The sequence below is a fragment of the Notechis scutatus genome, chromosome 1, assembly GCF_049901735.1.
Source record: "Notechis scutatus isolate UNSWTSFEM ecotype Mainland chromosome 1, rNotScu1.2, whole genome shotgun sequence".
Lineage (NCBI taxonomy): Eukaryota > Metazoa > Chordata > Lepidosauria > Squamata > Elapidae > Notechis > Notechis scutatus.
In genome coordinates, this window is record NC_142009.1 from 19,518,684 (window position 1) to 19,534,610 (window position 15,927).

Below are 15,927 nucleotides of genomic sequence, written 5' to 3' on the forward strand. Positions count from 1 at the left end.
CTGATCAGATATGAGGACTTTCTGGCTCAGACCTCCAGGTTTTAAAACGATTCTAAAATCCATTAAATAAAAATAGAAGAGGAAAAGGCACAGAGGTGCAAGTAGGTTCTAGATATAATGGGTTTCTGGCCCCGTCTTTAAGACATGGATGTGTATTTATTGATTTACATCAAACTGCAGTAAGGTATTCTGCTTTTTTTGGAGGACCTCTTCCTGAATGGAACTCTAAACTTGACCCCAAATTCTGCTCCTGTCAATAATAAAACTTGCCTTGAACTGCGACATGGGGGGAATATAAATTTAATAAATATATTTTTGAAGCATGCTTTGTACCTCAGGTAAAAAGCATTGGCATCTCCTTACAAATGATTGCTCATCATCCTCCCAAGTATTGGATTTAATCAATCCGATTTTAGTCAACCAGTTTTAATATCCAAACACATTTTTTTTTATTTCAGGACTACATTCTTAGATGCTAGGTTTCCTCAAAACTTACAAGTCCTGCTCTATTGTCCACATATAAAATATATAGGGAATAATAATTATAACTCCATATAATTGTTTGGTTCAAATTCAATTTCACTTTTTTGGGGGGGTTCCATATTTTGTCCTAATTTTGGAGCACAGCATAACAACATGCAGAAGCCGAGAACGCCAGTTTTACAGCAATTAATTTCCTCAAAGGGTCTTTTTTTTTTTTTTTGAGAGGGTCCAAAATATATCCATTTACTTGTTGAGTTGGTTGAGGAATCCCTGCTAAAGACGGCAAAAATATGTATGAATGGGAGAGAAATACCCATTCTGACCGTATTCTGAGTCCTTTAAATCCACTTTGCAACTTCCTTTTTTATTTTTTTCTGGAAAGAGTCAAATATTTGAACTAAGATAATTCCCCAAAACGAAGTAATGTCCCTGCACACTTGTTCAGTTTTATTTTGAATTGCCAAATGTAGGCAGAAAGTCAGTTTTAAAGACAAGAGATTGTTTTCACATACAGAATGTTTTATTGGTCAGTGCATTAAATCAGTATGCCTTATTTAGTGGGCTCTTTAATATTTCCTCCACTGTTCTATAGAGGGAGAAAACACCCCAAAAGGAGAATACAAAACATTCCATATACAGTAATGAAATCTATAGTAAACAAGAAGAGAAGTAGATACAATTCAATAAAAAATTATGAAGCTGAACAGTAATAATACAAAGCTGCAGAGAAGGGTTAGGTAGATGTCCCCCAGGTGCTCCATTTAGGATTTGCATCTAGAAATATTTGGGCCAAAGAAGGGTTCCAAATCCTATTTCCATTCCCTTAAGTAGTTACCACATCAAAGGTAAAAATTAAAGCAAAATTTGCAGCAAATAACACTCGTGAAATGATTTCTGAGACAACTCACAGGAGGAAACAGCAAGATTCTGACATTAGCCTTCCACTCATCTTTAAAGTAGCTTGCCTGAAACCCAGTTGCTGGTCTGGATACATCGCTTTACCACTTTACCATATCCAGGAAGTTCACAAGATCTGACCAAAACTTTATTCATATTGGCATCCTCCATTAGGAAGAGCAGATAAATGAGTAAGATATCAAAAGAAACTGGGACATTTTCAAACGTACATAATGCATAGATATAAATTAAATAGATATATTTAATATTTCACATATATATTTATATAATACATACCGTCTTAACTAACATACTGAATTAAAATGCCTGCTTAAGGTGTGCTTTGTGGATTTTGATAGCAACTTTTGCATTCTTTGATTCACCACCATCATTGGCTGGGGATCATTTGATCATCATGTAAAGAAAGTATGAAGTGAGGTTGTGGGATGCTTCCAAGAGCCCACTAACCATGGAACAAAGATACTTTGCTGAATGACATATCTTCACAATGTTACCTTGGTCTCATCCCCAGCAAATTAAATTCATCTTCAACTGTTTCAGTCCTAAATGCTGTAATGTTTTCCTCTTCTCCCAAAGCAAACTTTGCTATACAAAGCAACCTGCAATGCCTCCTTCACAGTGTTGGGGATGATGCCATCAAGGGCTGAGATCTGACCAGCTTCCTTTGACTACTTTAAGAGTCCTGCAGACACACCGTCTCCTCTCTTGTCACTGAGTATCGCCTTCTGTGGCCATTTTGGCTTGGCTGCTAACACACCTGGGATCTGCCAAGGGATGTGCCTGCTTAGTGCTTGACTATAGCTCTCTGACATACACCCACAAGTACGACAGTTATGTGGGCTCTTTATAAACACATGTATACCACTTTTATGAAACAGATGATATGTTTATGAGAGGGAGGGAGGGAGAGAGATGTATGTGCATATGCATGTTTTTTATTCATTTTGCAATTCTACACCCTTGGGATTGTTTCTGTTGCTGAAATCATCCTTTCTGAAATTCAAAGGGCTCATACTTCGAAGTGTTTATTTGGATCTCAGGCTTGGGCAGCAGAAATTAGGGTGGGGAGAAAGTTTCTACTTTGCCTGATGCAAACAGGGTCACAAAGAGCATGCTTTGCACAAATATAGTGCCATTCCAAAATAATGCAATTCTGGAGTAGCCCTTCCAGGAAAAGGTATTTTAGCATTATTTTTGGAAAAGTGTTCTCCCAAACACCAAAAGGTAAGACAAGATGCAATTTCATGGAAGTTAATCAAGGAGAGAATCTACCTAGAACTAAGAGAAATTTCCTAATAGTGGGAGAACAATTAATCAGTGGAACGGCTTGCCTTCAGAAGTTGTGGGTGTTCCATCACTGGAGGCTTTCAAGAAGAAACCGGACAGCCACTGATTAGGGATGGTATAGGATCTCCTGCTTCAGCAGGGGGTTGGACTAGAAGACCTTCAAGGTCCCTTCCACCTCTGTTATTCAAGATAATGTTAAAGCCATATCCAGCTGGTAGCTGGGCTTCTATTGAACATACCTACTTGTGAAAAAGAAAACATATTCTGACACATGGCTAAATCCACCATTCTGGTCTTCTATCAAAGTTCACTTACTCTCCAGCCTCAGCCTAAGCTAAAGAGAATGATGGTGGATGTTTATTGGTGAGATTTGGTAGAACAGCAAACTAAGCTTATGGAACTCATCAATCAATTTCTTTAACTTGTCCTCTATTAAACCAATAAGCACAGCTGTACACGCTTATCAAGGCAAAATATATATCTATGGTGAGGGCACTGCCAAGTATGCCAGTGTACTTTTCTACCTCCTCAAAGTCTGTATGAAAGCATTTCAACACTGCTGTCTGAGAAAGCTCTTAGGAGTGGGTCTATGACAATTTGCCATGGCCAACTCACCATGGCCAACTTGCCAACGGCCAACTCATCACAGCCAACTTGCTGTGGTGAACTTTCCACAGCTAACTCACTGCAGGGCAACTCACCACAGGACAATGCAGAACTATTAATATTACACTAATATTAAAGGAATAGTAGAATAGAATCATTCAAGAAAGAAGGCAAAAGAAGGGACAGAACAAAATTTGAATAATTCTAAATAATTAAATAGAATTGGCCACAGGAGGTTGGCAAATTGTCCCATTCCTCTTTGGAGTAGCCTCTGCCTTAGTTCCCAGTCACAACTCTGAAAATTCCAGCAACTGCTTCTGTTTTACATTTCGGACAGTGGCAATGAGGGAAGAAGAGAAACATTTGCAATGCAGCACAAAGGCAGGCAGGCAGGTAGCTATTTCCTTGCTTGTCAGATTTTTCTTTATCATCCAATCACTATTTCCTGCCATCCTCTTTATGGTAGACTCAAACGTATGAAACCCAGTAGGGAAGAAAACTCTTGGTGATAATGGTGGGGAAAAAGGGAGATAAGGGAAATCATTCTGAATAAGATTTAAGTGCTTGGCTTCTGTCTGCCATATTTCTGCAAATTACTCCTAGCCATTATCATCCAGGAACTTGCAATATGTACCTTTTAGGTAGCCATAATCTCATTCTGCAATCAAAAAGCAACAAAACGGTACGGTTGAGCAATGTATATCCTATCAAAATGATTTCATTTTGTAACATACAAGACCGCTAATTATCAGAAACTATAGAGGTACAAATTGTACATGTCTTAAAGGACCATCTACAATCAAATTATAAAAGCTAAATCATTTCTATCCGTTTAACCTTGTTTGGTTTACAGCTAAATAACAGAGGAATAAATGATTCAGCAGAAGTCTTCAGATTATGTTTTCCAAACCTTCAAGATAGGGGCCCTTGTGAGAAAGTGAAAAAAATGTAATTTTTAATAGCTTTCAAAATATTAAACAAGTTTCAGTAAAGAGAATACAGGAACAGTACTTTGAAACAGCCTTTAGCTATATCTATGAAAACTCTTTCCATTTTCCATTTTCCATGATAATATACCTTAAACAAAGTAGCATTAAAAAAAAGATCAAGTATGCTTTAATTTTCATCCTTGTTAATTAAAAGAGGCCCTTCTATTGCTCTAAGACAAACTTATAACGAGTTGTACGTTGATAAACATATTTTAAAAATCTAATAAGCTGTACTGAATTGTGTTGCAAGAATTTCAATTTCTGTAAATGAACTAAGACATATCATTTGTGCAGTTAGCAAGCCATTTATATGGCTGTACAACTTTATGTGAATTCTACTTAAGTTCTGGAAAGCCTTAAAACCACCTCAGCTGTCCTTCCTAGTATATACAGAAACAAAATCTACATATTTCAATTCTAGAAGGATGGGTGTGATGTCTTTTGTAACAAACAAGCCAAAAACGTCTAGTAGCAACTTAAAAAATCTGTTATATAATCTTTTGTTCATCACAATCTGATCACATCTAATGAAGCAGACTGAGATATACAGAACCATATGTGATAATAAATTTATTAATATTTAAGATGCCATAAGACACATCATTTTCTCCTTACATGCTAGGAATGCCACACTATTCTTGTCTCTGCCATTGACACCTCATGGTTGAATTAAAATCCAGTGGGTGAGGCAATTCTCCACATTTTGCCTGTGGAATTTCATTCATTTGTTCAGTTATGAAGGTTATAGGAGCATTATCAATATATGTATCAATAACAGGTCCAAATGAACTTTAATAATAAGTGAAATAAGGAAGGAATCTAAAAAAACATCTTACAAGTAAGAAATTAGCCACAACAGAACCACAGATGGTAAACTCTTGCAAAATGAGAACATTATTGGCTTTATAGACCTTAATTTTGGATTATAACATCAAAGTTACTACTCAAAAGTCTCGTTGGATTTGAGGGAGAATTAAAGGAAAGTATGTATATTCCCTAGAGCTTGGCTCTTGTGGCTATATGAGCCATATCCATATAATATTCTTGGCAAAAGTATTTAAGGAGGTGGCATTGTGTTCTTCTCAGTTGCTTGTTTGACTTCTCAAACTAGCCTTCAGCTCTCAGATTTTCTGGTGGTCTCCAATCTACATGTTCACCAATTCTGTTTAGTTTCTCAAGATCAGTCAAGTTTAGCTAGGCACTACAAATCTGGATAACAGGAAGATTTATATAGAATGATGGTTTTCAGACCGAGCTCAACGGTGTAACTGAGGTTTCTTGAATGCTTGGAGTGAGTTCTACAATTAGAAGATCAGTAACAGTCTCGAAGTGATCATTTACCATAGCTTACTTCTATTAATGTCCCCCCCCACCCCGTTCCCTTGCAATATGAACTTGGGTTGTTTTCTGCAGTGCACAGTCCACTCATTCAACACCAATAGGGCCAGTAAACACATTCCACACTCTTCATGGATCGGGGGTACGCTCCAGAATGTTATTCCCAGAATGTTCTAGACTGCGCACTGGCTCCATGGCAGGCAGGTTACATCAGTGATGTTACAGACATCTCTACAAATGTCTTTATCACATGAGACTTGGGACTGGAACTTTATTGTAATCACCTGAGATGGGCCCCAAAACAAGAACAGAAATAGCATGTATGTAAAATGTGAAGAATATTTGTAAAAGATCATGGAAAGTTCAAGGAAGGTATTCCAATTGGACATGGCTCCATCCTCCTGACCTACAGGACTTCCCAACAGGAGTAAACAGAGATCTCTTCAAGCCTTCGCTGTTGGACCTACCAATGAAAAGGAATCCATTAATATTTTCTTTAACTTTTGGACTCCCATTGTTGCTGTCATAGGAGGAAACAATTCCATTTCATGTCTTTACTTTCTTGTCAAGTAATATTTAATCTTTCTAATGCTATTTAATTTTAACTTAATGTAAACCCAACCAATAACACCCACTGGTTTTCCAATAACTGGTTTTTTTAGGCAATTTATCACACAGAAGCCAAAGGTAATCCTTTGACTTACAGAAAGATCTACCCCGCTGCTTTACAGATTTAAAAAAGCAAAAAACAAACCACTATGCAGAAATCTACCCCAAAGGGAATCCTGGAAAGGTTTGGATGATGAAGGGATTTCAATTAAGAAATTGTTAAATGGATGCCAGGTGGATTTTCTGTTATAAGTAGATTCCCTGAGGCTCATAGTGGTGCCAGCCTTGTCTCGTTGTCTCAAAAATTGTGCTTCTGTCAGGCTTCACTGATTGTGCCTGACACATTGCCAGCCACCTAATAGGGAGTAGGAGATAAGTCTTCGAATCTGCGCCTCCTACTCGACTAGCTTTTCCCCTCGCTGAAACAACATGGGACTGTTGGCTGTTCCAGTTACAGAGCGTAACGTTGTGGATCCATTGCAAGTTCCTGCCAAACTATCTTTAATTGAAGGGTGTAAGGATTGTATTACGTTCCAGCGATGAGGAGGGGAACTCATCTTATTGTGGTTTCCTTTTCTTTGGCTTATGAGTTAGCACTTTGGGGTTAGGTGTGTTCTGGGCATCGGATATAGATGCGATTAGGATTGCAGGGCGGCGGCGTGTGGGGTTAATTAGTTAGGCGGATGCTAGATTGAGAATGGGAAGGGGATGGGGCATAAAAGGCGCTGGGGGGCGTTCACTCTCAGCGCTGGCTTTGCTTGGGATTGCCGTTGTATGCCCACTGGAAGGAAACAAACTACAATAAACTACTTTTCACAAAACCTGTGAGTAAATGTGTTTGTTGACCGAGTTTCCGGATTTCCGAAATAGGGCTAACAGCTTCATCAATATGAAGGGTATGTTGGGTATGGAGATGTGTCAGAATCAACAAGAAGGCAGATGAAATATCATATGCAAGCCCCTCCCTTAAGAGTGGGACTTAAATTATATCCCATCCACCATTTTGTTGGTTTTAATTCACCACTGTAGACATTGCTGTTATACAGAAACATTCCAGAATAAGGGTAACAAAATGGCAGCTTTTCCAAAGAGGATAGTTAAATGCTTCTGGATACTTCAGAAGTTGTGGATGCCCCATCACTGGAGGATTTTAAGAAGAGTTTGGACAGCCATTTGTCTGAAATGGTATAGTACTGTATCCCCTGCTTGAGCCGGGGTTAGACTGAAAGACCTGCAAGATCCCTTTCAATTTTGTTATTCTGTTCTGTTTGGTTCTATTCTGTTCTGTATTACTCAGCTATTTTTCTGTATGACAGTGTTTCCTAACCTAGTGCATCCTAACTGGCTAGAACTACAATTCTAACCACCACTAAACTATTCCTATTTGGGGAGCATACAGGGAGGTGCCAGGCTGCTTCTATGTGTGATGCACAAAAGGGGGAAAACAGTGTTTTTTGTTGATCATTTTTAATAGTAAAGTGAGACATATTAATTCATGCCCGAGTTATTTTGTTTCTCTTTCCCCTCTTCGTGTGTTTCTTCATCTATGTCATCTTATTTTATTTTATTTTTTCATTTGAAACACCAAATGCAAGAGCTGCTTAGACTTAATTACTGTGTAGGATGCTCTGGAAATTTTCAAGCTGAGGGGTGAGCCATATATCGTTTAAATTAGGGGGTGAAATTCAACCACCTCGGCCCACCTCGGGGGAGGTGATATTCAGCAGGTTCTGACCAGTTCTGAAGAACCGGTAGCAGAAATTTTGAGTAGTTTGGAGAACCGATGGCAACCTTCCCCCAGGAGTGGGAAGGGAATGGAGATTTTACAGTATCCTTCCCCTTCCATGCCCATCAAGCCACGCCCACAGAACCTGTAGTAAAAAATATTTGAATCCCACCACTGGGTGGTAGGGATGATTTGAATCAGTAAAAAAATCGCCCCTGGTTGCTATTACTATTATACCAAGTCACGCCCACAGCCACAGAGACGGTAGGGAAATTTTTTTGAATTTCACCTGATTTAAATATATAATAAATAAAAATAGCACCTACGCACTGAGTGTTAATCTACTTAAGACGTTTAAACAAAATGGATTCCACAATCAAATCTGCTTTCCAGTGTAAGTATTTATCTCGAGCTAACACCCAGAGTGAAAACTGGAAATGTAGCAAAAAAGCCATGAGGTGTGTGTGTGTGTGTGTGTGTATCTCACATCACAAAACCTTTCGCCAACTTCCTTCAGATATTTTTGTGACTGGAAAGTGAGTTAGAACTTTCTGAAATTCCCAACAATTACTCTGTGAAAAACACTGTTTGCAGCCAAGGTGTTTGCAAAGCAATGGTTGAGTAGGAAGACCAGTAAACGAGAGGGTCTTCTGGCAACACTTCTGCACACGTTTGCATTGCCTTGCACAACTGAAAAGAAGAGGAGTATAGGGAGCTTACTAAAGTTTTTATTGCCTCCGGTCACTTTTCGCCCTGGGTCTGCTGTCATCCAGAAGTGAAGAAAGGATCTGGTTCGAATGGTGTCGCTTGTTTTTCGTGTTTGCTCGGAGCGGGGCGCCCAGGATCACATCTTGTCCTGAGCCTGGTTCAACAGAAGACAAAGAATCTGAAAACAAAGGAAACCGGGATGGGGGTGTTGCTTAAAAAACAGGGAGGGGACAGTGGGAAATGCCCTGGCCACGGAGGACCCCCATCTCCATGGAAAGAGAGAAAGCCTGAAAGCTTTAGCTGCCAGAGAGGCAGACAGATCAATGGCAGAAAATTATGAATACTATAATCAACTGCTATCAAACTAATCAAGAATTGGTTTCGTGTAGCAGTCAAGGTGCTGCACTATAGAAACTGGGAGACGGTGAGTTCTAGTCAGTGATTTGGGGGCAGACATTCTCTCTCAACCCATCCCGCCCCACTGGGGTGTCTTTGTTGTGGGGAAAATAGGCAGAACAGAATTCTAAAAAAAATCATATATAAATAGTGTTCTGGACATGTGGCTGCCCTTGCTGTATTGCCACACTCAGTCACACTGTAAGGGGCCCACTTTTCCCTTCCAAAAATGAGATAACGTCACCCAACGTGGCATGGTTTTGCTTAAAATTTGTACCTGCTCATTTCAATATCCAGGTACAAATGTAGAAATCCGTGAATCGGCACTTACCGTGAATCCCTATCATGTGTTCTAAAATTAGCACTCTCTCTGCTAAAATCTTCAAGGCCTCCCGCAGTTGTTGGACCCCTTCACCCTACAGAGGAGAGAAAAAGTGACGGAGAGAGAAGAAATGTGCACATTGTGTTAAAACTCACATTTCCCCTTTTCCTTTTCTTAAAGCAAAAGGGAAGTGTTTCAGTAACTCATTCAACCTCTCAAGGACTGACTACATTGTTTCAAAATGGCTGACACAGGTACTCCTCAACCTATGACTGTAACAGAGCCTGTCCATTATAGTCATATGTTGCAGAGGTGGTATTCAGCAGGTTTTGACCAGTTCTGGAGAACCGGTGCTGGAAATTTTGAGTAGTTTGGAGAACCGGGAAATACTATCTCTGACTGGCCCCGCCCCCATCTATTCTTTGCCTCCCAAGTCCCAGCTAATTGGCTGGGACTTCTTTTGTTGCCCTGCACAGGAGAACAGAGCTGGAAAGCAGGTTACTGGGGTGGGGAGGGAATGGAGATTTTACAGTATCCTTCCCCTGCCACACCCACCAAGCAACACCACGCCTACCAAGCCACGCCCACAGAACCAGTAGTAAAAAAATTTGAATCTCACCACTAATATATCTTACCCAATTTTATGACCTTTTTTGCAGCAGTCATTGTGAATACTGTGCTCATTAAGCAAGCCAATGGTTTGCTCGGGGTGCAGTTTTGGCAAAACCTTGAAGTAAGTGCTAATTTTCAGTAAACTATCAAAAAATGCACTTTGTGTGTCCATGGGATGTTGCAAACAACTGTATATACATCCAAAATGCTCAGCACCTGATATGTGAGGGTGAAGGTTCGTTCTCTGAGCTTGTGGGCTGGTTTCTGAACATTTCGTTAGGTAACATCTTCAGTGGAGTTTAGGGGAAGTCAGTGTCAGTGTTCCTCTGTTTATAAGAGGAGGTGTGGGTGTGTCAAGTGGGGGGGTCTTATGAAGGTTCTTGTGATGGGGAGGTTACATCAGGTAAGAGTCATTGGGAGGTGAAGTTCTGGTTGGGGCAGGTAGCTTGTGTGGGTTGATGCTGTCTCTGGTTGGCTGTGCAGTGATTTGGATTCTGATGAGTTCATAGGTGGGTTTTAGGTCAATGTGTCCGTTGAGGGAATTGCTTGTGAAGTGTCAGGCTTCAATGAATGTGGCAGGTGGTAGCGTAGCTGATCATTTGTGTGTTGCCCAAATGATGCTGTTTGCTGTTGGTGTGGGTAGAGATTAAAAAATTGGGATCGTGGCATTTTGACTACCAGCTGATATTTGTGGATCCTGGTTTTTAATTGACATGTGATGTTTGTCCCACGTACAACTGGTTGCAATGATTACAGTTGGTTTTTGTAGATTATTTTGTGTCTTTCATCCTTCTGTATATTGTGACCCTAACCTGATATAACCTCCCCATCACAAGACTCTCACTGATGACACACACCTAACCCATCATGACCCATTACAAGACCCCCACTTGACACACCCACGTGACCCATCACAAGACCCCCACTTGACACTTTCACACCTGAAGTCCTTGCAGACAGACAAACACCGACATCCCCCAAACATCAGTGAAGATGTTATCTAGCCTGGTAATGAAACCTTTGGAAACCAATCTACAAGCTCAGAGAATGAACCTTCACCCTCATCCTACACCCCAGCTACAGATATTCACCACTATTGCAAACCTGAAAGTTGGTCATGTGATTACAGAGAAGGCTCAACCATCAGAACTTTGAAGTCCCCTTTTTGTGGATCAGTCATAACTTTGAATGGTAAGTGATCAGGCATAAGTTGAGGACAACCTGTTTTTAGTTTACAACAGTGGTCCCCAACCTTTCCAGCTTTGCATACAGGGAAGGGAAGGGGTGGGCTAGCCTGTGTGCACATACACTCACTCACTACTTATGCATGTGGAGCTGCCCGCCACTTCTGCGACCTGGTTCCAAACAGGCCATACTGAGCTACGGGCCAGGGGTTGGGGAACCTCTAGCTTATAATATGTGTGGATTCACCTGTACCTACACATTTGTGCACACACAGAGAGATATCCAGCATTTGAAAAGACAGCATAAGGATGATAAACAATGATCTTGATACGCTATCTTTCTATTACAAGGAGCGTTTTGCCATTCTTGGTGTTTTCTCTCAGGTTCTACTACAGGTTAACTAGAAGTTTTAAATTTCAAAGACCAGTCTGGATTATCCATTTATGACTGATATGCAGGTTTGGAGAAATCCAAATGATGGATAACCAAACAAAGTTTCTGCTTGTTTGCGGCTAGGATGAGGATAGAAAAAGGCTTACTTTGATCGGCTGTTCCTACCCATCAAGGAACTGGATTCACCTTTGATGGTCAGAACTTCATATTAATACTCTAATCCTATTTCTCACTTGATATTTACATTTAGCATTTCATCTTTAGCAGTTCATATTTAACATTTCGAATTTCATCTCCTCTTGTTAGGATCTGAGCAACTGGGAGCAAATAGGATTTAAGAGCCTAACATACAATGACTGGATGCTCTGATAACAACGTGGAGATGGTATTTCACATTTAAGACCAGACCTTGATCTCAGATTTCAAGATGTTTTTGAAGATTTTTCTTGCACTCCACACCTTTCCATTCTGGCTGACCAGCTTTTGAACCTCTACCTGAATTAAGGCATAGAAGCTCAACTGGAGGCTCAAAATGAATTGCAATTCATATGCACAGGGTACCCATTTTCTTCCCCCTCACTTCTTATTTTCAGTTATTTCTTCCACAGAGACAGGAAGTTCTGAATTAGCATCTGCAGGTGACTTGAAAAAAGATGCAAGCAACCAAGCCAAAACCTAATCCAGAGAAGATGGTGTACACTGAGTTATCACTTGCTCCTATTTATATTTAGTTGTAAGACATTTGCCCTTTCCCCGAGTGGCCAACTCTACAATCAGGGAATTTACTGAATCTGAATTAACTGGGAAGCTTGAGTTTTCCATGATTGTGAAGAAAAGTTTTTAGGAAGTGAACCTGCTACCTCAAATGCCATCAAGTTTGAGGTGGTCTCTCTCTTTTCCACCTCGTTTACCACAAGTGATATCAGATTGAGTTTCTTACAAAAACTTTACCACTTGTCCAGGAAAGCCTTTCAGCATGTGAAATATTAAAGAAGCTCTCAAACTTTCGGAGAAGTTTGGCTTAAAATGCTAGCCTTTTTGTGAACTCCGAGAATCGGCTTCTGAACCTGAGATAGCCTTTTGAACTCAGTACTAGAGAAATGTTACACCGCAGTAACAAGGAGAGACTGTTGACACGACTCAGAAAAGTTGATTGCATCCTTACATCAGCACCTCTGTCTCCTTCTTCACCTTTCTTACCAGGTTCACCCTAAAAAAAAAATAGCAGACAGAAATTGATATCCAATTTATTCATTTATTTATTTATTTATTTGATTTGTCAATTGTTTACAAGATAATAAGTACAAGTGTATACATAGTTGTGAATATATGAAATGGGTACATATAAGAAAAATAATAGAATAAGAGAAACAATAGGACAGGGACGGTAGGCACGTTGGTGCGCTTATGCACGCCCCTATTGACAACAGTGTCTTTCTAGTAGTAAAGAGGGATAGAACCATGCTAGGAGCTATGATTTAAGATCTTAGTCTCCTTCCACATTCCCCAATGTTGTCTCCTCCTGAAATGCTGGATTTCAACTCTCAATTCTCATCAGCTGTTCCTCCAGCGTTGGCTGGAGAAAGCTACCCTATCTTCTCCAAGGAAACCCTTTAAGTAGCTTAGTTAATGCTATTGGTTGTTGAATAAGACAGGGGTTACCAACGTAATGGGTAGTCATGAAACCAAGCAAGCCATAATAGAGCTTGCCAATAACATTTAGGAAGTTCCTCCAGAGCCAACAGTGGTTGCGGTCAGCTGCTTCAGCACAGGTACACCTGGCTTATTGAAACACCACTCCTGGGGCAAGTGTGGGATCTGAAATCCATTAACAATATGCATCGACTTTGATCTTCCTGAAATACGCTATCCATTAGTGGTGTACTTTAAAATTATCTCCTGGCCCACCCAAGAAGCAGCTCTCCACAAACAAAAGCAGTGGATTAAAAACAGAGGGCTGGCTTGAGTAACAGGACGTTCCAGAAGAAACTTGGCTCTGATGACTGTCCTTGAAAAACTCCGAATGCAAAGGACGGAAACAGATTTTGGCAGTGACAAAAGAAAGAGGCAGAAAGTTAATATATGGGGAAAGGTTATAAAAAAATGGAAGAATCCATTTTTATATGGTCTTCCGAGTTGTTTCTCTAATCTAAGGTCCTCGGGATGTATTTAAGTTAGAAATCCCAAAATTTCCAAGCACTAGGAGTCTGAGTAAAGTGATAGGGGAAAAATAGGTATAAATAGATTTTTTTCTTTCTTTTTCGTGCCTTTAAATCAGTGTCTATTCCAAGTAGTCCTTGACTTATAACTGGTTGCTTAGCAACCGTTCGAAGTTACAACAGACCCCTCAAAAGATACTTATGACCCTGATTCAAAATTTCAATAGTGGAGGCATAAGTGTGCAGTCCAGATTTGTCCAACTGAACAGGCTAAGGATGGCTGGAAGGTTCGTGGCAGTCAGGAAGATCATGCCCAGGAATGCGCAATGCAAGAAGCTGTGAGGGGTTGCTGATCAGTGAGAATGGCCCATTTCCCTTCTCCAATCCCATCTTGGGACAAGAAGGCAATATAAGAGACTCAGCCAATACAGAAGAATTTGAGATTGGGATAGAACTGGAAGTGGAAAGCGAAAGAGAGAATTGAGAACAAATCATACAGGAGACTAAGATGAAGACTGACATGGAGTGAAGATGTCAGCAGGAAAGGAAAAGTGGATATGAGATGTGGCAACAAAATAATGTGACAGAAAGTACAACGGGATTAGAGAATGAAACCTAGCGCTGCGAGAAACAACGTGGGACAATGAAGACCATCAGGTGATCCAGAAAGTGAATGGTGGGATAGTAGAGGACCCTGACAAGTGGTCAGTGAACAGTGAGAGGATGAAGGGAATTTAGATTAGTGCCCCAGGAAGGAGACCATTTTGGAGGCCAAGACTAGATCATTGACCTGAGGCTGCAATCAGTCATTAAATACAGGCCACAGAGTAATAAATAGGAGACTTTTGGCAATTGTTATTGGTCCTTCAAGAGGGTCTTGATAATGATGATGATGGGGGTGGGACTGAATGGAGCCACAGAGGAACAGGTGTTACATAACCTTAGGTGTCCATATTAATATCGAAGAGATGCTGGCCTAGATGGGATAGGAAAGATGTTAGCACACTTGACCTGGGGGGACCTAAGGCATGGCTAGGATTTCTGGTGCCCCAGTTAATATGAGTAGTGAGTGAATAAAGTCACAGGAAAATTTAAAAATAATGGGTGGAATGAGAGTGAAGAGATGAGATGCTTCTGGAACCAGAAGTGTGCTGACATCAAGGGACTGGCAGAGTGGTTAGATCAGATACATCCCAGATGGTTAGAGTAGGAATGGAAAGATGTGTGAATTGAATAGGGATGAATGTGAGCTGGGAGGGGAGAATGGCTTTCGGGACTCCTGCAGCTAATAGGGGAAACAAGGAAGAACTAAGGGGAGGAAGTGTGGAGGGTGAATGTTAAAGTAATAATGGGTTGGAGATAAAAGCTGGGCAGATTATAAGAGGAGAAGAGTAATGGGCAGATTGATACTCATCGCTCTCCCAGCTCAGCATCCTCAGCCCAGTGCCTAAGTGGCCAAATTGTGGCTTGCCTCAGCATCAAGATGTTGCCAGTTCTATGTAGAATAATAACAGTCATGTTTATGACATGGCGTATATTACCAAGACTTGGCTGGAAAAAGAGGCAATGTACCCCTCCCTGAAACCTATCCACTGAGTGATTGTGAAGTGAGGAAGCAAAGACTGCCTGGGACAATTTGTTTGTGAACGAGGGTCATGTTATAGAGGGTGTTAGTCTGTTTCTGATCTTGTGCAGTGGGACAAGTGAAGTATCCTGCTTATATTATTATGTTTACCATGCTGTATGGCCCAGTCCCTATTTGATCCCCTGGAACTTGTTGCAGAGGTCTCCAAACTTGGCAACTTTAAGACTTGTGGACTTCAACTCTCAGAGTTCCTTAGCCAGCATGCTGGGAGTTGAAGTCCACAAGTCTTAAAGTTGCCAAGTTTGGCGATCCCTGGCTTATTGGAAGGTTGGTTATGGTGTGGTCTCAGCTGGGGGGTACTGTAGAACCTCAATCTTTATGCCTTGGGTGAAATTAACCCACAAACATACATGGACACACATAAATAAATCACTTACAGGAAAACCCTTAATGCCTCTTTCACCAGTCTGCCCCGCTGGCCCCTGTCAGAAGTAAAATCAATTAATGGGAAAGTCCAGCTGCTAGGTTAGTAGCGAAAGCAATTTGTTTCTTTATTTGTTTACATGAGAAGGGGATAGATCAGAGAAGAGATAGATGAGCATCAGGATGTA

General features: G+C 40.6%; 1 protein-coding gene across 3 annotated transcripts in view; it reads right to left on the minus strand.

Annotated features, from left to right (window-relative positions):
• Window positions 1–1,006: 1,006 nt before the first annotated feature.
• Window positions 1,007–15,927, minus strand: part of COL26A1 (collagen type XXVI alpha 1 chain) — a 212,211-nt gene continuing 197,290 nt past the window's right edge. For 2 of the 3 annotated variants that reach the window (XM_087957747.1, XM_087957746.1), the window contains exons 11-15: window positions 15,754–15,798; window positions 12,738–12,782; window positions 9,392–9,476; window positions 8,677–8,842; window positions 1,007–6,084 (exon numbers count right to left, since the gene is read on the minus strand). In XM_087957747.1, the coding sequence (XP_087813873.1) occupies window positions 8,685–8,842; window positions 9,392–9,476; window positions 12,738–12,782; window positions 15,754–15,798 (333 nt within the window). In that variant the 3' untranslated portion in view covers window positions 1,007–6,084; window positions 8,677–8,684. The remainder of the gene's footprint in view (window positions 6,085–8,676; window positions 8,843–9,391; window positions 9,477–12,737; window positions 12,783–15,753; window positions 15,799–15,927) is intronic. The other variant, XM_087957753.1, reaches the window with a different exon arrangement.